This window comes from Poromitra crassiceps, assembly GCF_964638095.1.
Source record: "Poromitra crassiceps genome assembly, chromosome: 5".
Taxonomy (NCBI): domain Eukaryota; kingdom Metazoa; phylum Chordata; class Actinopteri; order Beryciformes; family Melamphaidae; genus Poromitra; species Poromitra crassiceps.
The window spans coordinates 45684341-45710955 of record NC_139642.1 but is presented as its reverse complement, the minus strand read 5'-3'; the positions used below and the strand labels follow the sequence as shown (position 1 = coordinate 45710955).

The window sequence follows — 26615 nt, the reverse complement described above, 5'->3', positions numbered from 1 at the left end:
ACTCAGCAAGAGCGCTAGCTCCCATCCCCCCAATTTGCTGAGGTCGTCAGACCTGAATAATTTAATTATCTCACAAACATAATCTATCAGGAAAGCGTTTCATTTTAGTCGTCTCTCTCTCTCTCTCTCTCTCTCTCTCTCTCTCTCTCTCTCTCTCACACACACACACACACACACACACACACACACACACACACACACGCACACGCACACACACACACACACACACACACACACACACAGACACACACACACAGACACACACACACACACATTATCTCTCTCTCTCTCTCTCTCTCTCTCTCTCTCTCTCTCTCTCTCTCTCTCTCTCTCTCTCATTCTCATTCTCTCTCTCCGTCTCTCTCTCTCTCTCTCTCTCTCTCTCTCAGTCTCTCCCCCCTCACCCCTCTATCTCTGTCTCTCTCTCTCTCCCCTCCCCCCCCTCTCTCTCATGGAGATTCATTGTGATTCGCCTTTCTCTCCTCTTTTATTTGCTGTGGGACTTTCTCCCGCCCCACACCCACCCCACCCCCCGCCCGCCCGCCTCACCGCACGTAAAAAGGCGACCCATGGTGCGAAAAGTTCATTTTCTCCGTTTCCCGTCAGTTTAGGATGACATTTATCAAACGTCTTGGCTATCTCAAGAATGAGATTATTATTTTCTCTACTCCATTTCTACTTCTTCCACTGCCTTTGGTGATTGGGACAACGGTATGTAAAGTATTTCAATGAAACTTCTGATTTAAATGACAGATTTAGATGAAACACGCATATCAGGCCTGGTGAAATTGTGCGATTTTTGCTCAATTTGGCGTGAATCAACCTAGTTGATTAGTAGGCTAATTGATATTAGGCTATTTGTTTCAAGGCGCTATTCATTTCTTTATGACAAAAATTAACAAAATATGCTCCACGTTAGAAATTCAATTTTGTGTGCTTGCATAAGACATCCATTAATTATATGAACCCGCAATTTCAGTTGTTCCGAACTCCAAAATCCCATTTAAATGAATGGGGGAGGTTCGCACCGGTTCTGTTTGGGCAGCGGAGCACTTGCACCTGTTGATGCGACTCGACATGCAGTGCACTGAAGCAAAACGCATGGGAACTGTCCAGTGTTGCCTGAGGCTGCGGTACCCCACTCCTGTTATTTTAACTCCTTTAGCATGAAGGGTCATGTCCAGCGTGGGAACACAGAGGCACAAATCTATCCACGTTTCCACTGCTACATGCGGGAAGCATGTTATGATAAGCATAGCCATCGCTCCCCACATCATTCCACTTTCACGCACAGCAGGAGCTACCATGCAGAAACGACTCGAAATGACCTGTATGAAACTGTAGGAGTATCTGTCAGTTAAGACGTATGGTCTACATTAGCCCCTAGGTCTAAGTCAGTGGTTCTCAATGGGGGGTCTGGGGACCACCAGGGATGTGGTTCCAGGGTCTCCAGCAAATGTGATGTGAATTGATGGTGAAGTGTTAATTTTTTTACCATTTACAATACAGTAGCCTATATTAATGAAATTCTGGGAAAACTCATTAAAGTAACAATAAAACATATTCTCAGATTTGGCTCCGAGAGACCAAATCTAATCAATGGGGTTCTGTGTCTTCTATATGGGGATATGTAAATTTGTGGTCCCATGATATGAAAAAGTTGGAGAATCACTGGACAGGTCTGACAAGTGCACTTTGTGCGGTCAACTATAAACAACTGCACGTTAATCTTTACCCGACGATGGTCTGACAACTATCTTTGCCCTGTCTGCTATTACCTCTCATTAAAAATTATGACCCAGATGCTGGTCTGCATTTCACACATTATAAAACACCATTGCAAACAATACCTCATTCTTGACCTGTGTGTGTGTGTCTGTGTGTGTGTGTGTGTGTGTGTGTGTGTGTGTGTGTGTGTGTGTGTGTGTGTGTGTGTGTGTGTGTGTGTGTGTGTGCGTGCGTGCGTGCGTGCGTGCGTGCGTGTTTCTGCATGCCTGCACACAGGAGGCAGCATGTGCCTATGTGATCATCCTGATGGCTGTGTACTGGTGCACAGAGGCCCTGCCGCTGGCTGTGACGGCCCTGCTTCCAGCTGTCCTCTTCCCCCTGTTCGGGATCATGCAGTCCCAAGATGTAAGTCAATCAAAAATACTCCTACAAATGACTGCAGCGACGCATTCCCAAATTTCCCCCCGGGGATCATTAAAGTCTTTCTGATTCTGATTCTGATTCTGATTGATTTGGCTCGGCGAGGATGGAATGCATATTGTAAGCTGGGTGGCCTTGCTGTTTCAGGTGTGCATGCAGTACCTGAAGGACACCAACATGCTGTTTGTGGGGGGGCTGATGGTTGCAGTGGCTGTGGAGCAGTGGAACCTGCACAAGCGCATCGCTTTGAGGGTGCTGCTCATAGTTGGTGTGCGTCCAGCACTGTGAGTGCAAATTATCTGCTATGTTTGTCACTTGTAAGATAATGAAAACGTCTGAGTGATACTGTATCTTATCAGCCAGCCATGATACCCGGGCCGTTATAGATAAGGAGCATGTCTCTTTCTCATCCTCTCATTGATCATTATAAAACACTCAAGGTCGCCTCTTCTAATCCAAAGCAGTTGTTACTCGGTTTGTTTGGCCACTTTGGGTCCGGTTAATATGGCACTGCTGCCGCGGTGAAAGTGGGGGCTTTTGGCGGGCTGCAGTACCTATGCGTATGTGTATGAAGGATATATCCAGGATGTCAAACTTAGTGAAAGAAACAGGTTAAAAAAGAGAAACATAGTTATCACAATGCGGGCGGATACTGCTCGATCAATTATTTAAACCCCCTTCACGGCACTGGCATTAACGCTGTGGTATTACTGCGGTAATCTGGTCAATTGAACTGAACAACAACTAAAACAATTTTTTTCTTCTTCCTCAGTCTGATGTTGGGTTTCATGGGCGTGACAGCCTTCTTGTCCATGTGGATCAGCAACACTGCCACCACAGCCATGATGGTGCCGATTGTCCAAGCTGTGCTGGAGCAGCTCAGCACGGAGGTGGAGATTCCTCAGATCCTCAGCTCAGAGGAGCAGGGCCAGCCGGCCGAGGCCGACAGCAAACAGCCTGGACAGACGGGCAAGCAGAGTGACGGACCAGGTGAGCAGATGGGCTGAAGATCCTTACGCTGACGAGCGACGGCCATGGAAATTGATTGATCGCTTTGATCGAGAGAGAACCTCTAGGGAGATGTTTATATGCACAGACTACTAGACATTTTGTACAGCTTGTTTTTTTTCTAACAACGCCTTTAATCCCAATCGACTGCCCAGTGGTGGTGACTTTCTTAGACGGCACAGTGGAGGGTGCCAGGCGAAAAGAAGCAGCAGAAAGGAAAAGGATGTGTAAAGGCATGACTCTGTGTGTTTGTTATGCTGCCAGCATTGGAGGCACTGCCACACTCACAGGAACAGGTCCCAACCTGGTGCTCAAGGGCCAGATGAACGGGTGAGTCTTTTTTTCAATGCATTTGTTGGCACTTTTGAGTTACCTTTTGCTATTTTCAATCGTGTTCATTAAAACACTTTATTCCTTATATCTTGTGTTTCCCCGTAGACTCTTCCCACAAAACGGAGACGTGATTAATTTTGCCTCCTGGTTCGGCTTTGCTTTCCCCAACATGATCCTCATGCTCACGCTGGCCTGGCTCTGGCTGCAATTTGTCTTCATGGGATTCAAGTGAGTTTAGTGATTATTCCAATCTAATTACACTGACAGGGGCTTGAAGCAACTTCAAAACACTTTTTACCACATCAAGCGGGCGATAGAATATAGAGGTGACACGAAGATTTATCCCCCCTCCCGTGTGATCCCGCTAGCTTTAAGAAGACATGGGGCTGTGGGGCTGTGAAGACGGAGAAGGACATCGCCGCCTATAACGTGATCCGGGAGCAGCATCGGCAGCTGGGGCCGATGTCCTTCGGGGAGCTGAGTGTCCTGGGTCTCTTCACTCTGCTGGTGGTGCTGTGGTTCACCAGGGACCCCGGCTTTGTTGCCGGCTGGGCCACAGAAATCTTCAACTCCAAAGCAGAGTTTGTATATTTCTTAATTCCTAATTGTTCTATACACCTACTTTTCACCCTCACATAAATATAGCCGATGGCACAAATAGACGGAAAATGAATCTGTGATGTATGTGCTTTGAGGAGAGTTTGGAAGTAATGGGTTTGTCTGTTCATTCTTTCCTCCCTTCCTTCAACGGTCAGATACGTCACTGATGCCACAGTGGCAGTGTTCGTAGCAGTCCTTCTCTTTGTTCTGCCCTCTAAAGCCCCGCGCTTCTGTTCATGGAGGACTCATAGTTTTGACACAGGTGAGCCGTCTGTCTGGAAAAGAGTTAGATGTGAGGTTTTTAGACGTGCAGGTGATATTATTATGAATATACTGACATTGAACTTTTGGATCTTCAGCGTCCCATCAAACGGCTGGCCCCACTCCAGCCTTGCTCACCTGGAAAGTGGCCCAGAAGAAGTTACCATGGAGCATAGTGCTTCTTCTCGGGGGAGGTTTTGCCCTGGCAAAGGGCAGTGAAGTAAGTGGCAGTGACAGTCCAAAATGTTTGTTGGGATAAGTCTGGAGAAATGGCATTTAGCGCGATGGAAGAGCCCGGCTGCTGACCTGAAATGCACCCTGGCTATATGCTGATTCAAGAATAAACTCATAGTCCTTTTTTTAGTATTGCTTAGACATGACTATGCTATATAAGAATTATAGTGTCTGTGTGTTGTACTATGGTTGGGAGTGTGCTGGTGGTTTGTTGGGAGTGTAGCTTTTCTATATAATTTAGGGTTAGGGAGGTAGTAAATGAGTTGGATGGGGGGGGGGTTGAAGTTTTTGTGCATTTTCACGCATATGTCTTACAGTCTTTCTAACGTAATCTGAATTTTCTACTTTTGTTTTATTTCTTCTGCCTCTTTATTCTGTGAAAGCACATTGACTTGCAAATAAACTTGAGTGAGTGAGTGCTACCTCCCAATGGTTGACCAAATGTTAACTCCAAGCTGTGTCAGTTATAGCTGCACGGGTTTAGACTGTGTACTCAACTTGCGGCCCGGGGGCCAGATGCGGCCTACAATAGGGTGCTGAGTGCCCCCCCCTCCCCCCCGACCATTTTCTAATTCACAATGAAAACTAACGTTAAATACGTTTGACTGAGCTTTAGCTAAATTGTCAAATATCACAACCTGCTTGCCGCCCAGGCACTTTTTAACTAACTTAACGTCCCTGTGTTTGCATTGTTGCTCTGATTATTTGCTTTGATTATTTGTTTGCATTCTGCTTGGTGGTTCACATTGATGCTATGTGGGTTGATGACAGACTCAAATTGTCAGACTAAACTCTGGCTGGCACCCCAAAAACCTACAATCCGCTACAGGAAAAATGAATATTATTAATGTTTGTTTATTAACGGGCCGCTGGCCTCTTGTTATTTTGCAAAAGTGGCCCCCGGGCAAACCAGGTTGAGTATCCCTGCTGTATACGTTTCCAAAAATAGTCCAACACTATACATATCTCTGCAGGAATCGGGACTCTCAAAATGGATGGGAGACCAAATGACGCCGCTGCAAACCATCCCTCCCTGGGCAATTGCTATCATTCTGTGCCTGCTGATTGCTACCTTCACAGAGTGCACCAGCAATGTGGCCACTGCTACTCTCTTCTTACCTGTCCTCGCCTCAATGGTAAGGATTCTCACAGAGAAAGTGAAAAGTGACAGTGCGAAGGGTCGGATGAAGGGAGGGAGGGTGGGGGGGGGGGGGGTCACTGGATGATCATTTGGGTTGCTACAATGTTAATGACAGGTTCTACAGTAGGTACAATATTGCCTGTGACAATTGAGGTGATATTGATCTTTGTCTTTGTGCTTTAAAGAGCATGATGCAGGTTGGAGACCACGTTGCATTAATATGTGGGAGGAGTATATAATAATGGGATTTGGGTCAAAAACTTTTTTTCATCACACATACAGTAGCTGCATGTATACTCATTTTTGTAACCTGCAGGGGGCACTGTTTTATGTCTGCCCTGGTATCTGTCACCTTTCTCACTCCCCATTACTTTACTTCCCTTTGTCAGCCGCAGCAGAACATAATCGCTCTTGCAATACCACTCCTCTTGTGATGTCACACGCCCATTTAGAATGCCACCTTTTCCTGCATATTTCTACCCTGGGGGCCTGTGATTTTTATTTACGGTATTTATTTATTTTTGCATTTTGGGGGTATTTTCATACTAATCATGAGCCCAAATGTAAATTCAGATTTTTTTTAACCTGCACCATGCTCTTTAAGTGTCACAGTGCTCACAATAAATATATGATATAAAAAAAATTGCAGTTTTAAGCCGGCTCTTAGACTGCTGGAGACCGACATTTGTATTGGTGAAGTGCTTCCCAGTGTTGGCCCTTTTGAATTGATTCCCCAATTGGAGTCCAGCACTGAAACTACTCCCAGTACAAGCCGGCCTACATTCCCTTGTTTGGTTGCCCCTCTTAGTTAGTCATTTGGCTTGAATGTGTTTGGTCCCCTTCCCCGGGCCCCTCCTCCCATTAGCAACCTGCCAGATACACCAATGCCGCTCAGTGTCTTGTAATGGTGCCCACCCCACTGCAGCTGAAGAATGCTATTACAAGAGAACAGCAGAGCTGGACTGAGGCAGACAGTGCCAAGCAGGGGTATTCAGAGAGATATTTACTGAGGACAAAGCAAGTGAGTGCACAAGGCTGTCCTGTGAGAATGGGATAAAGAGAGAGGACGGGAGGAAGACAGGAGCATTTGACCAATTACAGGCAGCTGAAAATGGGGAGATGACACATGTGGCAGTCATGGCTTCTTATGGCATGTCACTTCATGTCTCAATCTGTCACGTGAATCTTTATCACCTGATTTATATATATATGTATACATGCACACACACACACACACACACACACACACACACACACACACACACACACACACACACACACACACACACATATAAATATATCAGAAAAGGCAAAAAAAAACTGTCATAGTGAACTGATATGCAGCTCTACGGGATAAATTAGAGAAGTCCTAAAGTTGAAGTATTGCACTCTTTATTCTGAGTAATGACGGGGATATGTAATTCCGAAGCAAACTCCACAGTGTAATGAGTTTTTGTTGCATTGTGATAGTATGACATTATCGTTACATATGCAGTGCTTTTTACATTTTTGTTACCCATGAGTCAGCCCCGAGCATACAAGAATTAGATCTTAATTACACCCCCCATGAGCATTTTCACCAGTGCAGAACTGCACACGTTTCATTCTGAGTTATGACTCAGTGATTGTAGTGCAGAAAAAAGAGTCAGCTGGAGGAGGGGAGGGTGTTGTCATCTCATCCCAGTCTCAGACCGTTGACGATGTCTGCGTGTGTATCCCAGGCCCAGTCCATTGGAATGAATCCTCTCTACGTCATGGTGCCTTGCACTCTCAGTGCCTCATTCGCCTTCATGCTGCCTGTTGCTACGCCACCAAACGCCATCGTCTTCTCCTATGGCTACCTCAAGGTTGCTGACATGGTGAGTTTGACCGTGGTTTGTTGAGTTCATTCAGTAAAGTATAGTCAGGTCATGCACAGCTGTCGCTTGTAGGCCATTATTATTACACAGGTGTAAGATTGCTGCATTCATGTGTTCATTCATATACATTTGAAAATGTATATGAATGGGGACGGGGGGTGGGGGGTGTTCTGAGTAAATCTTTTTGTGTATGTGTATGTATAGGTTTTTTGTAGATGTTTGTGGTTCTTGTGTTTTTCTTTCTTTGTTATGTTGGAAAATTTAATTCGATAAAAAAAAGATAAATAACAACAACATTTGAAAATGTGTCCAGAAACTGTTAACATCACTGTATACTTTTCCTCTCCATCAGGCCAAGACAGGGATTGTCATGAACATTATTGGAATCGTTTGCATTACGCTGGCCATCAACACCTGGGGCAAGGCCATGTTTAACCTGGACACCTTCCCCACGTGGGCTAACGTCACTGGGGTGTGAGCCTGGTCGGGGTTCGGCCGTGGGAAATGTTCCAGACACCCTGCCCTCTCCAAACACTGGTGCCCGCTGGCCAGAGAGACAGCACAGCATGGCCAGGTGGACTGGCTGTGTCTCGATGTCGTTGATATAAGCCCAGGCTTGTTTTCATTGATACTTGAGTCTTGCTTGTGAAAGTAAATGGTGATGAATGTGAGTGGGAATGGATGAAGTGTTTGAAGAGTGGAATTAAAGTCATGTTGAATTTATATTGCACTGTAATGAACTTACACATTACTGCAAATAAGACACTGTGTGTGCCCTTAAGACAATGTTCACCACCTTTAAATGAACATCTACTGTACCATTCTCAAGTATAGCCAATTGCTAGAGACACTGCTGTTCGAGTCTTGGTTAGCCATCAAAGGACATTTGTTTGCAGCAAAAGTGAAAACATTAATGGCATCTGTAACTTATACTGTACATAACCATCAAAATGCAGAGCTCTTGATGAAGTCAAAGGGAATGCATGTTTCCACGAAGTCACATGGAATCATGTTGCCACATCCTAATAGCAATAAACCACATAGTTATATAGTAAACAAACATTGTACAGACTTGTCGCTCAAATCTCAACCCTAGATCCAAAGATAGATAACATAGATACAAAGGTTGTCAGTTGGATTAGCCATCTTGGGATTTATAGATCTCACGATAATTTTAGTAACCCTCTCACATCCTTAACCCACCATAACAATATGTTGACTTACACATTAGGATATATCAGTATTTTGTTACTTCCAACATCACTTGCACTTTGGATAGTGTATCATCATCACTGCAAAACTATGAAACCCATGTACCTTACACAGACATTGATTTATTGTATTTGTAAACACAATCTAAAAATGTAGGTCAATTGTGCTGACAGTTTGAAACTTCTAACTGCAATGTAATGAATTTATTTGGAAATAAAGTTGTATTTAAGAATTCATGTAGCTTTTTTTTTTATCCCCCAATTGCATGGCTTATGCACATATTGAAACTGAAATGGGCAAAATGATGAATCAAGTCTCCTGTCTCTGTCCAATGGGTTGAAATAATCATGTTGTAAGCATTGCAATATCAATTCACCTACTTAATAAATTGTGACAAACTAATGTCAAGCAAATAAGAGCCAAGTAAAAGAAATGTGCTACTGAGCATTTTTTTCATTATTATTGTGATTACCACCCTATATATTTAGGGCTCTGCTAACATGCATTACATAACTTTGCACAAGCTTCATATAATGAGTCCATAATTTCCGTTTGTTCTGGCTGAGGAATGCGGACAAAAGTACTTAGAATTATATGCAACCTTAAGGAGAATCCCACATCATTTCCCCAGTTTTCCCATGGTTAATTCACAACACATTTCATTTTGGTGCCAGAGCAGCTGACCGTTATATGGTGCCAAGGACACACATTTTCTATCTATAGTGGTTTCTGGCTGGCTAAGGCCTCTGAGACAAACAGTGCCCTTTCCCTGCGTGACTTATATGGCCTTTACAGTGGAGTTATTTTGTCTGCACGCTTGTAGAACTTTCATGCTGTGTTTGAACTCCATACATTCAAACACTTGTGCTAATACAGTAGCAGGTTAACTGTTTTATATTTGTATAGATTCCACTGATCGTCCAGTACGCCTACGCTTTTAAACCGTGATAAGACTTTAAAGCAGGTGGAAAAGAAACAAACTCAGTCTTAGCTTTAAAAACAGCGTCATCCCATGCTCTAGTCCAGTGCTTTTCAAACGTTTTGTGCCCGAGTCATAGCCTGGGTAAACCCATCCCCCACGTGACCTGCTCTCAGACCTGTTCTCAGTCACTATGCTAGTGACTGGGAACTGAGAGAGCAGGTCACGTGGGGGCTGGGTTTACCTAGGCTACCCGAGTCACACCAAAGGGCAAGACAAAATCTCAAAACACACCTATATGCAAAATAGCCTCTATAAAACGTGTTATCACTCTTATCACTCTAAATGTTTTTATTTACTAATGCCAAATAAAATTTGACAAACAATGATATTGCTCATGAAATATTGATTAACAAAATAATTCACATATTCATTTGAAACTTTGTAAAATTAATACATCAAAGCAGCAACACACCCAATTCTGTATAGTTTTAGACTATATTTGCAATAATAATGTATGGCACACCATTTGGGAACCACTGCTCTAGTCCAACACCATCTGATCACACCTTCATCACCAGACTACTTCATGTGACTCTTCTCTCTATTTGAAAGTGCAATCATTTTGTTTGGCATCTTGCTCAGTGACCTCTTGTCTGGTGCATAGGCCAATATAATCCTGTAAACACAGTGTGGAAAGCCATGTAATCCCAGGCTCTGTGTCATTGTCCTTTTGTGGAGGGATTGCATGAACCAAGGTTCAGGGCAGACTTGTACCATCTTGTGTTGTCTCACACCAAAAACAATATCAGCAATAACAATATCAACAAAGAAGATATTTCACAACTCTCCATTTAGAGACTGCAGAGCACTTTATTACAACCTACACCTTTGCTATCCATTCATCTGGACCCGCTGAGAATCTACCACCATGGTGAGAATTGTGTCTCACAGACGAGATGTAAGATTCACAGACGTGCTAGGTATTTCCAAACCATTCAGCATTTTCTCAAAGTTGGTGGGGCTGTGTGAAAGAAGAGGAAGATGTTAGACTCTGGCAAAGGTAGCCGAGAGAAAGTAGATCACGGAAGGAAACGATCAAATCAAAGCTCTGAATGACCTCAGTTCTGTTGGACAATTAAAATGCTAGATGGTTCAAGAGTGGTTAACAAGCGGTTGGGTGTAGAGCAGTTCAGATCACTATGATCTAACGTCCCACTAAGGGAAAACGCTTCTAATTATTGTGTCTTTCTCTCCCATTGCTGCCTCTTAGCCACCCACTCATTATCCAATTGAAACACGTCCTCATGTATCATAGCCTCCATTATTGGCTATATATACATTTAAGAGTTCAGCAGGAAATGGAACCTGCAAGCTATTCTTTTTGCTGCTTCATGAGACTGACTGGCACACAAGACGTCTGGTGAACTCAGAAAAACATTTAGATTCTGCTCATTATAAACTAGGCCTTCTCTCTGCAGAATGAGCAAGTAAATGACTTCCAGACAAATATCCCTATCATTTGGGATTGTAGGAAATCTTCTTAGAGGCACATGGAGGATCAGCATCACGAGGGTCTGGGTTGAAATGAAAAGCACATTTTGTGTCCAGTCCACCTGTTGAATCCGGTTCAAATACAGAGAATGTTTTGTGGATGAGAATCCTTTTTAAGTCACCATAGGGCATCCACCTCCTGTGTATCCGTTACTCATGAGGACAATATATACCCTGTTTGATACAATCAATCCTTTCTGGCACTCAAAGGATTTGGTGAAGACATGGTTTCAGGTCGCCATTAGAGTCTCCAATTAAGTTGCTGACCTGTGTTTGGCCAACAGCTAAAAGACAGAGGGCCATTCTTTGCATCCTTTTAGACCAATCCTTACATCAGTACCGGTAATTTCCTTGCTGGGATGAATACAGTAGTCATAAGTACAAGTCACCAAAAATATTTTCTCTTCCAACTCACATTATAAAATTGCATCATACGATGATAGATAGATAGATCGATCGATAGATCGATAAATAGATAGAGATAGATAGATAGATAGATAGATAGATAGATAGATAGATAGATAGATAGATAGATAGATAGATAGATAGATAGATAGATAGTCATACATAGTATGATAGTAGTCATAGTACCAGTACCAGTACACAGATTAATGTTTCTGTATGTTATTCTTCTGTATGTATGTTATTGCGATGTTCCTGGACAAGCCAAGAAATATTTGTGAAAATGAACTAATACTTGACAAATACCTGAACTTGTGATTTCATAAAAATCTAAAATGCAGAGTTACTCGCAGTCCTAGTGACGTGGGAAAGACGGTAAAGAGGCCCCAACTCTCTGGAATCCCCTCCCTCCAAACATCTGAAACTCTGACTCACTCCCTTCTTTTAAAAACCAAGTCAAAATGCAACTCTTCCAGAAAGCCTACAATATGTGACTCCCACTGCCTCCCTAGAACTGGAACTCACACCTCCACCATCCTCTTGTAACCTCTATATATATTTTTTTCTGTATCTATGTACATTTATGTTATATGTATGTTTATTTGTTTCATGTAAAAGCGTCTTTGAGTATTTAGAAAAGCGCTATAAAAGTCATATATTGTTATTATTACATTTAGTATTATTATTATTAGTAGTAGTACTAGTAGTAGTAGTAGTAGTAGTAGTAGTAGTAGTATTGTTATTGTTATTATTATAGTAATAAAGATGACGACACAAAGGATGATTTTCTGGGATTAAGGGGCTGGATCAGATGATGAATTACAGGTTGAACTTTAGTCTTTTGGTTTCAGGCTTTGGGAGAACATGGTTTTAACTGAGCATATTCCTTTATAACTTTACTAAACACATCTTTTATGACTTTTGAAATTGAATTGACAATAAAAGTTCAATTGGAAATAAAGTGTTATAATTGTGTTTTAACATGTCATTGGGTCATCGCAAGCCACCAGAGCAGCTCCAGTGCACCATGAGATTAGAATAGAGTCTACAAGTATCTGGAACTCTACTGTAGGATGCAACACTATTCTTCCTCAAGAAACTCTGATCATGATGTCGGTGGAGTGCCAGTCCGCAATCTCCCATAAGTGGAGACTTGATGGTATATTATGATTAATATCATTTTCATGTTTATCATGCCATTTGGTGACCAGCCATGTCCTGCAGAAGGGGACATTACCAATCTGGAACACTTCGCTCCCATCAGGAGTGACACCACAAGATGAACATGATGAAACACTTTTGTTTTTTCTTCACCTTGAAACATGCAATGTGGACCTCTTTTGCCTGCACCACACGTGCTGTCTGTAAGAACAGGCTGAAGGATGACTCATCTGACCATATGTCTTTTTATTCCACAGCTGAGTAGACCACTGCATGTGTTCTTTGCACCGCATCACTCGCAAAGGAGCATTTTTAGGTGTAATAAGGGGTTTAAGCACTGCAACCCAACCATTGTATCCCCCTCTGAAGACTGTTTTCTCGATGAAAGAGTGTTTTTGAAGAAACTGCCTGGTCCCGCCTTAGATTATCGTTTCACAGTCAGCTGATTCACAGTTGCTTGTCTGTTTTTTTCCGCTGCATCTCGAGCCAAGGCACAGACATCAAGGTCAAGCAGTTATGCACTTCCATACACATGCCCCCAGGCCTAGTTGATGATGTCTGTCTCTCAGACGTCAATGCCAGGGTCATCTTAATCACTGTTCCACATTAAACAGTCTTTCTCACTGAGGTGCTTGCCAAATGTAGGCTACTCCAACAGTCTGCTCCCTCTAAAAATCAAGATCTCATCTTTGTGCTGTGGCAGCCAAAATAATTCACAACTATATTCAGCAATTTATACATAACCCTATGCACAATGGGATGTTAATTATCACAGGTATCACTCCTCCTGTGTGGAAGCATATACTTGGTATTTCTCATTTATTCATGGGATTCATTTATTTGGGCAGCTATTTTTGAGGTGAAATAGTTTGCTTTGAAAAGCCAAACTATGAAACTATGGGGGTGGGGGGAGGGTCCAGGATTTACAGATAATCTCTCTGGTAATGTGTTTATGTTTGAGTGGTTGAATTTATGATACACCATATTGATATCAAGGTACAATTTTGCACTTTGGCACTTTTTATTTTTTAAAAGAGTCACATGTCACATGTAAGGAAATGGCTCCATCTACTGGTACAATGTAGCATTAAGAGAAATCTCTTCAACATAACATCTACCTGCTTGGAAGAAACAACATGTGGAAAACAGCATTGTGTGGAATAAAACAGAATCTGCAGTAACAACTTTGGGAGCCTATAGCAAATTACTGGCTATGTCCTTTATACGTGTCATTGGACTAATTTAACGCCCTGAGGTTCAGTTTTCTCTTACACATTGACCAACAAACTATTCATTTTATAGAGCCTTTGTACATCACTGAACCAGAGAGCTGTGACAGCATCACTCCATTGAAATATTAAATACCAGCTTCAAAAGACAAAGGCACTCCTTTATGCAAATACGGTATGCTGTCCATTCAAAATTATCAAAGCTTGATTCTCTCCAGAGTGAAATCAAGGCAGGAAAATGTTTATTCAAAAGGCAGTCGTCGGGAGGTACGGTGGTGCAGTGGTAAGCACTATCGCCTCACAGCTCGAAGGTCGTGGGTTCGATTCCCACCTGGGACGATGTGAACGCTGAAGGAATGCGTGCCCGTCCGCATGTCCTCGAGTGCCCACCGCCCGGGTGGGGTCGTCAAAAGGGCCTTTCTGTGTGGAGTTTGCATGTTCTCCCCGTGCCTCCCGGGGGTTTCCTTCATATAGGAACCCCCTTCACAAAAACATGCAATATCCTGGTTGCTAATGTGGTTCCTCCTCTGGTCGTTAAGGGCGCCTGTTCAGAGGGAGGGGAACTGGAATAGCGTGAACCTCCCACGTGCTATGTCCTAGCGGTGAAGCTTCCTCTGGCAGGTGAAAAGAAGCGGCTGGCTGACTGCCCATGTCTCGAAGCATGGAGCCAGTCTCGGCTCTCCCCAGATCGGCAGAGGATGGAGTAGCAACCAGGATTGAGAAATCAAGTGAGCACTAATGGGGGATAAAATGGGATAAAAAATCGGGGGAAAAAAAAAAAAAAAAAAAAGGCAGTCGTCACCATAATTTTGACACTAAAACTGTAGGGAAATAAAGTATGACCACATCTCTCATGAATTAGTGGACTATTATGTGACTGATCTAACAGTAAGTGACACATTTTGATTTGAGCCAGCAGTGGCAACAGTGAAAGTGTGCAGCGAGTTTGTATGAATATTCATGTCTGAATCTTTCAAACTAATGTGATGTGAATGTAGAAAGTCCACAACAAATTAGCAAAACAAATGTATAGCCTACATAAATACATGAAATCCAAGCTACAATCTTCATTAGTAACTAATTAAAAGTAATTCAATTACTTTTTGAGCAAATTACTGTAACTAATTACTAATTTTCAGTAACTTGCCCAAAGTGGCTAAAATCTGTGATCTGTGACTAAAGCTTGACATTTGCCTTATTGCTACCAGTTGAGTCATAGATGAGTCATACAGCACATTTTTATACAGTATATGGGACGCACTGACGTATTGATAGTAGATCAGTGAACGACTTGGTCTTGGTGAATTAGGTAAGGAACTGGAAGTCAGAACTCACTCTTCCAGGGGCGTAGGTCACCTGGGTCCACCGGCTGCGGTACGACTCTGTAGGCTACTAGCCTGGGTAAACCCAGCCTCCACGTGACCTCTATGTGCTATCAGTCACGAAGAAGTGATGCAAGGTTCTCATTTATTGACTATACGGGTTCTCAATGATTGAAAGACACTGTTCATTTTCATAATGGGGTAGACATTACATTGTTCACAACTCTCCTGAGTGTAGCATGGATGCATGGGCGTAGGTTTAGGGTGGGACGGGTGGGACATGTCCCACCCACTTTTCTGAGGAGCTAAAATTGTCCCCACCTCTTTTTGGGTGGGCCCGAGGAAGGAAGGAAGGAATTGATTGGCCCCAACCATGTCAACCTACCACGCTCCAAAGTTAGACTAAATGGCCACTTTCAAAGGGGTCCCTTGACCTCACCTCAAGATATCTGAATGAGAATGGGTTCTATCATGGGTAGGGTTACAGCTACACAAGGTGTGCTTCCCTTTGAAAATGTATAAGCTTGTTTTCTGTTCAAGTTTTTAATAAAAGTTCTGATAACGTTTTTATCATTTTGAGAATTTATTTTAGATTTAGAATGTAAATTGTCTATAAATTATAATACATTTTAATCTAATGTAATTTCACGTAACATTTATCTTTGGCCCATGGCCCTCCATCCAGATACATTTTTGGCCCTTCATACCAAATAATTTGGGCACCTCTGATTTAGCTGCTGTGCCGGACTGTTACGCTGTTCTGCTGTTGGGATAGGCGCATGTGTGGTTCTGATATTCTGAATATATACAGGACAGTATAAATAGGGTTGTACATTGATTTCCCTGCTGTGCTCCTGTGCTTGGTCATTAAATAAATGGAGGGAGAGAGAGAGAGAGAGAGAGAGAGAGAGAGCGAGAGCGAGAGAGTCCTCCAAAGATATATGTCGGTTCATATGCAGAATATACTGTATAAGGAGACAATATTTTTTTGATCATTGTAAAGCCACATCATAATAAAGAGGATATTAATGTGATGTGTGTAGTTCTTCATAGATCTAGGCTCTTCATTTTGCTCTCAAAGTGCACCAGATTGATGAATTGTACTTTAAAATTTACAAAATGTTCTTCCGGGGGGCATGCCCCCGGACCCCCTGCCAAATGTGCCCACCACATTCCAAATTAAACCTATGCCCTTGCATGGAGGGAACAAGAATTATGTGGAGACAAAACTCTTTTTCGACTCTCGTTTGTGGTTCACTGAACATCTTCCCTCTTTCACCTGCATAATGGCCAACTGAAAACAAAATAATCAGCTGAACAAATATTTCCACTGAGTGACTCAGAAAGCATCAAGTCTCTTAAAAGAGCTGAACTTCGCATCACTAACAAGGAAGTAACTCTGTGACGCTCAAGTGACCTCACTCTGCTGAGCACACATTTACAGTGCACAGTTCACCACACATGCTGAGGGAGTCCGTCTGTCCAGACAGGTCCAGAAGAGAACTGTACAGTAGATAGGCTAGTCAATACTAAATCATGGAAAACAGGGAAAATAGTAGGAATGAAGGCTCACCTTCTTCTTCATGGAGTATTTATGATTACTGGGTAATAAGGCGTATTCGCATGTACATCCCCATTGGCTTCAAGACAGAAATAACAGAGTTGGTGAAACTGGCCGGGCCCGTGGTAAGTAGCCTAGAAACTTGTGTTGAACTACTGTGTTGCTGTCATCCATTCAACAGCTGAGACCAAAATGAGCTCAAATGAGTTTTTCGTTATCAATATAAATTGCCATGAATGTGGACTACAATTCCCAGGTTACCATTTAGTGTACAAGCTCACTGATGTGGCAGAAATAATAACCACTGCACAACATTGATGTCTCAAGCTGATTTTCATTCATCCCCCCGCTCCCTTTTCTCATCAGTTCATGGCCCAGTTCATGTCATTTGCAATTAGTTTAGTCAGCACTATTTTCTGTGGCCATCTGGGGAGGACAGAGTTAGCAGGAGTGACTCTGGCCATAGCAGTAAGTATTGTTCTTACTCAATAACACTGACCCTAACAATAGTTATAGTGGAGTAAAGCTAGGCTGGTAAAACCATATTTGAAACAGAATGTGAGTTCACGTGGTCAATATGGATTTACTAGGCTAGAGTAAAACCAACAGTAGAAAATAACCCATTCCATGTTTGCTTTATTCCAGGTTATTAATGTTACAGGTATATCTATTGGAACTGGTTTAGCATCAGCATGTGATACTTTAATATCTCAGGTAGGAGCATTATTAGCCCTCATCTGAAATGGCATCTCATATACTGTATTTATGTAATCAATACTTGAGAGGGAAAACTGTCTGCACAGATCAGTTTTCAGAAAACAAACCTCATGTTAAAAAAAAAACACCTCTCTGGTTATAGACATTTGGGAGCTGTAACCTCCTGAGAGTTGGGGTTATTATGCAGAGGGCGATCCTCATTCTGATGCTGGCATGTTTCCCCTGCTGGGCCCTCCTCATCAACACAGAGTCCATCCTGCTAGCTGTCAAACAGAGTCCAGAGGTGGCCAGGTCAGCCATTTCTGTTTTCCTGCCCTACCGCTGCTTTAGCCCATTTTGTAGAAAGAGTGTTATTTATGTTGATTCTGACAGAGAATCTCTCTTTAGGTTGGCTCAGATGTATGTGAAGATCTTTATGCCAGCACTCCCTGTAAGTATGTCAATAACGGAAACCAGGCTGACGGTATCACAATTAACACTATTCTAGAGATGGATTATTTTTGATTGACACCTGTCTGAATGCTCCCAGGTCAAGACTGACTAATGTAGTTTTTACAGGCTGCATTCATTTATTCACTGGAAACAAGATATCTACAAAACCAGGTAAGTAGTCTAAAAAATGTTTGTTTGTTTGTTTGTTTTTTGTTGTTTGTTTGTTTTTTAACCAAAATTCAGCTTTCACATTTCACAATTCTTATGCCTTCTTATGCCATTAACTATGGTCTTATAGCCAAAAAAAGATCAGCTGTACGTTAACTAGATGTTTCCCAAGATCAATAAAAAAAGTTTCATTGTATGTTATATTATGTTGAACTGTTTACGTTGACTGCTTTTGAGACAATGCAAAGGTAAGGTTACTGTCGTAACTCTGGTTCTGTGATAAACAAGTTAGGTATCTCACTATGGGAAGTGACTTCAGCGGTGACCATCATGTCTGTCAACTGACAGACCAACCATCTTTGTGATGCACAGGCCACCCCCACTCCCCACCCCCATTTATGAGGGCCGACAAAGCCCTGCGCCTGTTATTCTCAAATGATTGCCTTCCATATACCTTACAATATGCAAGCAGGGCAGTGATGTGAGATACCTCTCTTTTATTAAAGAACCGGGGGTTACAACAGTAACCTTAGGTTCTTTTTCTAAACTTCACTCAGTATCTCACTATATGGGAGACTTTTATTTGGATATTTGTTTTGTTTGGTGGAACTCAACTCCTCCACCTCTTGTGAGCAATAGGGGCTGGGGACCATGTGTTGCATGATGACATATCAATCAATCAATCTATCTATCTATCTATCTATCTATCTATCTATCTATCTTATCTATCTGCACATAAAGATGATGATTGGATTGTTCTAGTTCATAAGAATAATATGTGGTATCCTTTTAGGGCATCATATGGCCTCAGGTTGTCACAGGAGCTGTGGTGAATGTCCTTAACGCTCTCATCAACTACATCTTTATATTTGCACTGAATCTGGGAGTAGCGTGAGTATGCAACATCACATTCTCATTCCCACTGTGTAATATATCACCACTCTGGCATGCACCTTTGGCGCCGAATGGCACGTGCCGGGTATCCTTGTGCGCAAATACGCCCACGGGTTAAACAAGCACTGTGCACCTGTTGGGGTGAGGCAAAGGTCAAGTTATGCCTTGGGAGGCACAGGTTAGGTTTAGGCATTGGGGAGGCGTCTCTTATGGTTATATGGGATAGGGTTAGGGTTGTTAGGTCTCCAGGGGAAGGCTTAAGGTTAGGGTCTCCGATCCCCCGGTCTAAAGATCCCCACATGAAGACTCCTGAAAGGGGGGGAGACCCTAAGCCCCCGTTCGCACAGGACACCGAAGCAACGCTCAACCGAAGCTGTACCTACGCTGAACACACAAGTTTAATTTCGGCGTCCTTGTTAACAGGCAAAGCCGTTCACACCACCCGTGTGCGTGCCACGCTGACGCCTTGCCGAAGCCACACTCACGCCATGCCGAAGCCATCACTCAAGCTTGACGCCGAATTTCCAAGCGTGATGCTGAAGCCGTGAAGCCATGAGGCATGAAGTCAATAGGAGTTGTGGGCGGGTTCGGCGCGAGAGTAGGCGCTGAGAGGAAAAGAGAATGCGTCTTGTGTGAACAGTTAGGCATACGTTGAGCTTGTGTCTGCTTCAAGCTTCAGTTCTGCATACGTTCGGCGTCCTGTGTGAACGAGGGCTAACCCTAACAGGGCATTCACACCATACGCCGAAGCAACGCTCAACCTATGCTCAACCTATGCTGAACCCACAAGTTTCATTTCGGCGTCCTTGATAACAGGCGAAGCCGTTCACACCAGCCACGCGCGTGCCTTGCTCAAGCCACGTTCAAGCCGCACCCAAGCGATCGTTCAGGATTCAGTTCTATTTTCCAAGCGTGAAACGTGAAGCGTGAAGCTGCCAGGCATGAAGTCAATGGAAGTTGTGGGTGGGGTCAAGGTGTGCCGAGCGAGGCGCTGAGGAAACGACAGTGCTTCTTGTGTGACGAGTTAAGTGTGAGCTCAGCTTCAGCATCAGTTCTGCTTATGTTAAGCGCCTGGTGTGAACAAAGGCTAAGCCTCCCCCCGGAGACCCAGCGTCTAACCCCACACCGTCACTTGACCTCTGCTTCACCCTGACCATGTGTTTGTTCCATAATCCCGAGGTGTGACGGCTTGTTTCCCGTTAAACAATTTGCACACAGGGGTACCTGGCGTGTTCCATTCGGCGCACAAGTTGCATGACAGAGCGCTGATATATTACGCGGCCAGAGTGAGAAGGGGCTGGAGTGCACAAATTGACCCCAGTTTTATTAGTGCGCAAAACAGAAATCAATACTCTTTACAGAGGCTCTGCTGTTGCCAACACTCTCTCCCAGTTCTCCATGGCTGCAATTCTCTATTCTTATATCATGTGGAAAGGTCTTCATAAGGCCACCTGGGGAGGTGAGTAGGACCCATTTTCAACAGAGCGTGACCATTCTGCATACACTCAGAGGTTCCAATGATTTCCCTCGGTATGACGACTCCAGTGTAGCACTGATTATTAGACTATAAAATCATATTTGAAATCTCGAGGGCAGAAAACGACATTACGGTTCAGCCTCACAGCGTGTTTAAACTACAGTATACAGTCTTGAATTATAATTGAGTAGAGTGGGAACTGGGGAGTGGACTACTGTGACATTCCGCCTTCTTTCCCACCCGAACTGGCATTGAAACAACATCAAGTTCTGTGTACATCTAGAAAAGCAAGTGAGCTCACTAAACATCCATTTTCTCTACATCTGTCTCTGTAGTTAAACTTTTAACTTTTAAACCATTAGTTCTCAAATCAACTCATGGCCTTGCACCTGAATATCTGTCTGAGTCTCTGATAATATTCTCCTTACATTCCCCAGTCTTCCTTATAGACATATAGACACAGTCCTTTCCGGCTTATTTTTTTATTTCATTTTTTTCCTCACTATTATCTAGCTTTCTAATGCGTTTCCCATCAGTCTGAACGCAGCTGTGGTGAGACCAGCATTAGATAAAGAGCAGAAACGTAAAGATAAATTTGTGCAATGATTGATTGATTGATTGATTGATTGATTGATTGATTGATTGATTGATCCTATAGGCTGGTCTAAAGAGTGCCTGCAAGAATGGGGCGCTTTCGTCCGCTTGGCCATTCCCGGCATGGTCATGCTGTGTGTTGAGTGGTGGTCATATGAGATTGGAGGTTTTCTTGCAGGTGAGTCACCTGAGTCAGGTGTTTTTTTACAGGATGTGTTTGTATGAATTAATGGTCTTCTGATATATAATATTGAGCTGTTTTTATCAACAGGTCTAATAAGTGAGGTGCAACTTGGAGCTCAGTCAATTGTATTTGAATTGGCAAATGTGGCATACATGGTGAATTCTTTTATGTGGAACAGTATATTTCTGGAATGCATTTCTATTATATGAAATGAACCATCTGTTTATGTACAGTATGCAGTGTACTTCTTAGGTTAATGTAGGGTTCTCGTGTTATTAGTTCCCTCTAGGTTTCAGTGTGGCAGGCAGTATACGAGTTGGTACCGCCTTGGGAGCCGGAGACACAGAACAGGCCAAGCTGTCTGCTAAACTGGCAATCTTCTGTGCAGGTTGGTACAGGCATCAATAACAGCAGAAGGCTGTACCGGTAGTTGAATTGGAAAGCTCTGTGTGAAAGTCATGCAACTTTAAATAAAGGGAAAGCCCTGAGCTGCTGTTAAAATAATAGAAGTATACAAAGAAGTACCTTCAGTTTAGCACATTTTTAATTATGTGTAATATGACTAGTGAATAAGTTTGCTTCTCCATTACCTCTTGTGCACAGGATCAGTCTCTGTATGCTTGGCGATTCTCATTGGGAGCCTGAAGGATCATATCTCTTACATCTTCACAGAGGATGAGTGAGTACCATACGAGATGTGTACTTTTTTGAGAGCAGCACTCTACTATGTTGGTATACTGCAATCCCCCCTGCCACTGATGTGAAAAATGCAGTCATTTTCTGGTCTGTTTAGTACAGAGTCAGTGCCATGTCTATAAAAGATAATAAAGATAACTTTAATGACCATTCACCAATGTGTTGAGTCACTGTATACTCATAAAACAGTGAACTTTGCTTACATATTCCTTGACATATTAACTTGAGTTACAGTGCAGATGTAGCCTATATGCACGCCATCTGTAATTCCAATTGGGTTCTATGCCATATTATTCCCCCTGTAAAATAGACAATTCACCTGTTGAGGATACTGTCAGATGACTGAATTAGATTACACAAAAATCTAATATTCTTCTTGTCTTATATTACATTTTTACACTCTTTGGTTGAGCTGAATTTTTCCTCCCTCCCAACAGACAAATCAGAGAAATAGTTGCTGATGTTATGGGTTTCTACGCTCCATTCCTCTTCCTAGATGCTTTAGCAGTAAGTACATGTAGCTCTGCCATTGCATCCCAACAACATACCTGTAGATTACCACATTTGTAATTCAATTCAATTCAATTCAATTTAGTTTAAAGCACATTTCAATTCTGTTTGTCTGATTATAGGCTGCCTCTGGGGGCGTTATAAGAGGGGCAGGAAAACAGAAGATAGGGGCCGTCTGCAACATTGTGGGATATTATGGTGTTGGTTTTCCTATTGGAGTGTCTCTGATGTTTCCAGCCAAATTAGGAATCAAGGGTAAGATCTATTGTGGAAGTGTTTTAATTTTTCTGTTTTGTGCCACATTGTTGTCTTGATTGGTCAAATCAGCACTGCATCAACATCATAGGACCATCTAATTTGTGTGTATTATTGGACTGCACTTTTTTATTTATTAATTTATTTTATCTCGTATTGTCTTTACTACAACTGATGTAGGCCTACTATGCTATGCTGCATAGGGCTACACTAAGTCAAAATTCTATATGTAATCTGATTACCTATGGCAATAAAAATTATTCTCATTCTCAGATAGACCCATTTTACAATGCCTGATAGCAGAGTATAGATCAGTTCTCACCATTGGCAGCGATGTTAAGAGCAAACTTTCTTTGACCTCTGACTCGGTCTGTGATCACCCATTTTGTCTTTCAGCATAGTGTATAATACAGGGATTGCCAACCTTTTTTGGCTTGTGACCCTCTGACATCACAAAAATCTAGGCACCCCATGTAACCGAATGAATGTTGAGTCCTCGTGAGACCCGAGTGGTAGGGAGTAAGTTGGTTAAACTCACTCCGCCAAGGGAGCTAGCTCTCTTGGTGCAGTGGTTAGCGTGTCCGCCTTTAAGCCGAAGGTCGGCAGTTCAAATCCACCCCTGCGCAAGCCCTTAACATGGGTTGCTGCAATTACCACACATTGCCGTTACACCCAGACATTCAAATTAAGAGGAAGGGACACCCGCACACTGTCTTCACTTGCTCAAACAGGAATTTATAATACGTTTTGGTACAATACCTTTTTGGCCGGTGTGTGCGCATGTGCCACGGCGGCCTGTCATCTCCACTCGTCCAGACAATTTGCGTGCCCGACCTGGGGACCATCCTGTTTGGTCGTCCCACTGGTCACCGCTGTACTGCGCTGTACTCCGCTTTCAAAAAGACATACGGTGGAGGAGAAAACCGTCTATGAGGGTTTCACACAGAGCCATTCTGCTCTACAGCCGTTAAGGGTTAATATGTCACTTTTATAAGTTTAGAAAAAAATTTACACGGTCAAAGTAACCATTTAGATTACTTGTGTGCTCAGTTTAGCAAAATAACGGCTATTTATTTTTGCTGGGATAACGTAATGCATTATGGGTAGTCGGCTACTGTGGCTAATGTTAGCGGCTAACGTTAGTTACTTTACTTAAGGTGACCAAATCGGGGACAGTCCCCTTTTTTGGTGACCTGTCCCCGGCTGGAGCTGTCCCCGATTTTCTACTGGCGTCTGCGGCCGATATTACTCGAGCTCTAGCGGGCTCATTCTCAAATCTAGAGTGAAGATACTTATAGGGTATGAAACTGTAAGACCTACAGCATCCATTGGGACCAACAATGCCATGCTACCTTGGCGGGAAGGAAGGGGGCTAAATAATGCATTTTGAAAAACCACCATGGTCAATTTCAAAGGGGACCCCTGACCGCTCTCACCTCAAGATATCGGAATGAGAATGGATTCTATGAGTACCTACCTTTACAGACGTGCCTGGTCAACCACTCAAGCAGGAAGGTTGCAGGAGGCTTACGGGCAGGTTAAAAGCATATCACAGCATCACGTCTATGTAGCCCATTGATCCAGGCATCCAACAAGTGTTTACATGTTCTGCTGCAGCTCTTTCAGTAAATCTTGAACAATGAAGAAGCACTTAGGCGACACCGAAAATACTTTTTGAGATCTGAGGCTATTCATAAAACATTTGGCGCTGTAGGACGGCCAGGCCTAATGCTGCTGGAGAACACAGTGACATTTTGTAAAGGGGCACAGTGAAGTGTGTGTGTGTGGGGGGGGGGGCAAAATAAATGAAACTGGAATCATCCCCCTTTCTTATTTCATAGGTAATAACAGCAGATATTTTAATAATATATTTGATTGCCGGACTGAAAATGTCCCCGATTTTCATTTGAGAAATCTGGTCACCTTACTTTACATGGCAGTAAAATGCCACTGAATGACCAAATAGATTTAACTTTTAACCATTTCGAGTAACACTGTTTCCATACGGACCCCCAGCGTTGGTTAGTTGTTTATAACGTGACTATATTTATAACGTACTACGGTTTCCGGTTTATAATTCGAGTATAACAAAAACGGAGGTGCTGAGGGGTTGTAGCTATTGTGCAACACGGGGACACCCCGGCATTCCGAAATGTCGGCACTCCGAAATACCGGCATTCCGACAAAATTGTCGTCTCGCCATTGCGAAAGAACCCTAACCCTAACCCTAACCCGGGGGACCGGCTGGAGCTGACCTCTCCCAGGCCCCACGTCTAAACCTAACCTCTCCCCACCCCCCATGCCTAAACCTAACCTCCTGCAGACCCTAACCCTAAACCTAACCTCTCCCACCCCCCACACCTAAACCTAACCTCCCCCAGAACCTAACCCTAAACCTAACCTCTCCCACCCCTGTAGGCTAAATAACTCAAGATGCTATGTCGGAATGGCGGACCTAATATCTTTCGCAATGGCGAAACCTTTTTTGGAGATAAAAAGGGCCGCCTCTCCGAAAGCATAGAAGTCAATGATCGGAATGCCGACACTTCGGAATGGCGAGAGGGCCCACAGGCAACACAGGTGAAAACCGTCTATAGAGAAAGTTGTGAGCGTTAGAGAAAGTTGAAACCAGGCAACCCCATTTGAATTCTAGGCGGCCAAGACCCCAAGGTCAGGAACCACTGGCAGGACGGTGTTGTCATTGACATATATTTCTGTTGTATGTATACACATCTGTATGAATAAGGGTTGGCCATGTTTGTGAAAAGGCTCTATTGCTGCAAGACATCAAATGACCTGAATCATTTCTCTTCTCTACTTTGACATTACATTTTGAAAGACACATACTACACTGCTTTTTTCTTCAGGTCTGTGGACAGGATTATTTGTCTGTGTGTTCCTGCAATGCTCCTTCCTAATCATCTACCTGGTCAGAATGAACTGGAAGAAAGCCACCATAGAGGTTAGTATTCAGAGGTAAAGCTTCCTCTCTAGATGCCTTTAGGCTACTCCTTTAGAAAAGGTTCATGTGATTTTTTTTTCTTCCAGGCTCAGATCAGAGCTGGAGTGCATCCTGGGAGTTCTACAGACACAAGTAAGAGACTACAAATAAAGCATATTCCTCATGCAAAGGTAGTACAGTACGTGCAGCATTTTAACACACACACACACACACACACACACACACACACACACACACACACACACACACACACACACACACACACACACACACACACACACACACACATACACACACACACGGCACCTTTTAAAGTCTCCAAAAGCTCATATTTTCCATAATTGAGAGTAGTAGTAAAGTAGACAACTAATTTCTTCATATATTATATCTTTGTTGTTGCTGTTGTTCAGGGGCCCAGCCAGATGATGCAGGGCTTTATGAGAGCGACACAGATGTGGAGGTCCTGGCTGACACTGAGGAGGCACCAGTGGTGGAAACGGGGGAGTTTATCTCCCACAGGGCGCTGGTGCTGCGGAGGGGCCTGGCCTTGGCTGGCATGCTTTTCATCCTGGCTGCTGGAATCATCACTAACACATTAATCACTAACTTGATTACATGAGAAGAGATGTGGATGCGGACAACAAGTCTATTGTTGTCAGTGGAGTAACTCTGTGCCACCAGCACAGGCTGTGATGCAGAGGACTGTGGTGTAGCGAGCCAGAGCAGGCGAGCTGAAACACGGCTCTGCTGCAGCTCCCTTTCATGTGAGAGAAGAGAGAGCC

At 43.2% G+C, this 26615-nt stretch overlaps 2 protein-coding genes across 2 annotated transcripts; both read left to right on the top strand.

The window, feature by feature from the left end:
- Window positions 1-581: 581 nt before the first annotated feature.
- Window positions 582-8957, top strand: slc13a5b (solute carrier family 13 member 5b). The gene is made up of 12 exons (XM_083637870.1): window positions 582-711; window positions 2005-2133; window positions 2296-2432; window positions 2921-3138; window positions 3312-3486; window positions 3595-3717; window positions 3858-4070; window positions 4245-4351; window positions 4449-4570; window positions 5559-5720; window positions 7447-7584; window positions 7937-8957. Exons 1-12 carry the CDS (start codon window positions 613-615, stop codon window positions 8060-8062), a joined length of 1749 nt encoding a protein of 582 aa, XP_083493996.1. The 5' UTR covers window positions 582-612; the 3' UTR covers window positions 8063-8957.
- Window positions 8958-16919: 7962 nt separating this feature from the next.
- slc47a3 (solute carrier family 47 member 3) lies at window positions 16920-26452 on the top strand (the record flags this gene model as incomplete). Its single annotated transcript, XM_083636704.1, has 17 exons — window positions 16920-17069; window positions 17311-17412; window positions 17590-17658; window positions 17804-17952; window positions 18049-18091; window positions 18220-18264; window positions 19055-19152; window positions 20517-20614; window positions 21291-21404; window positions 21498-21565; window positions 21690-21798; window positions 22014-22089; window positions 22544-22613; window positions 22739-22871; window positions 25739-25833; window positions 25920-25965; window positions 26244-26452. The coding sequence occupies 17 exons, from the start codon at window positions 16920-16922 to the stop codon at window positions 26450-26452; spliced, it is 1674 nt and encodes a 557-aa protein (XP_083492830.1).
- Between the last annotated feature and the right edge of the window lie 163 nt (window positions 26453-26615).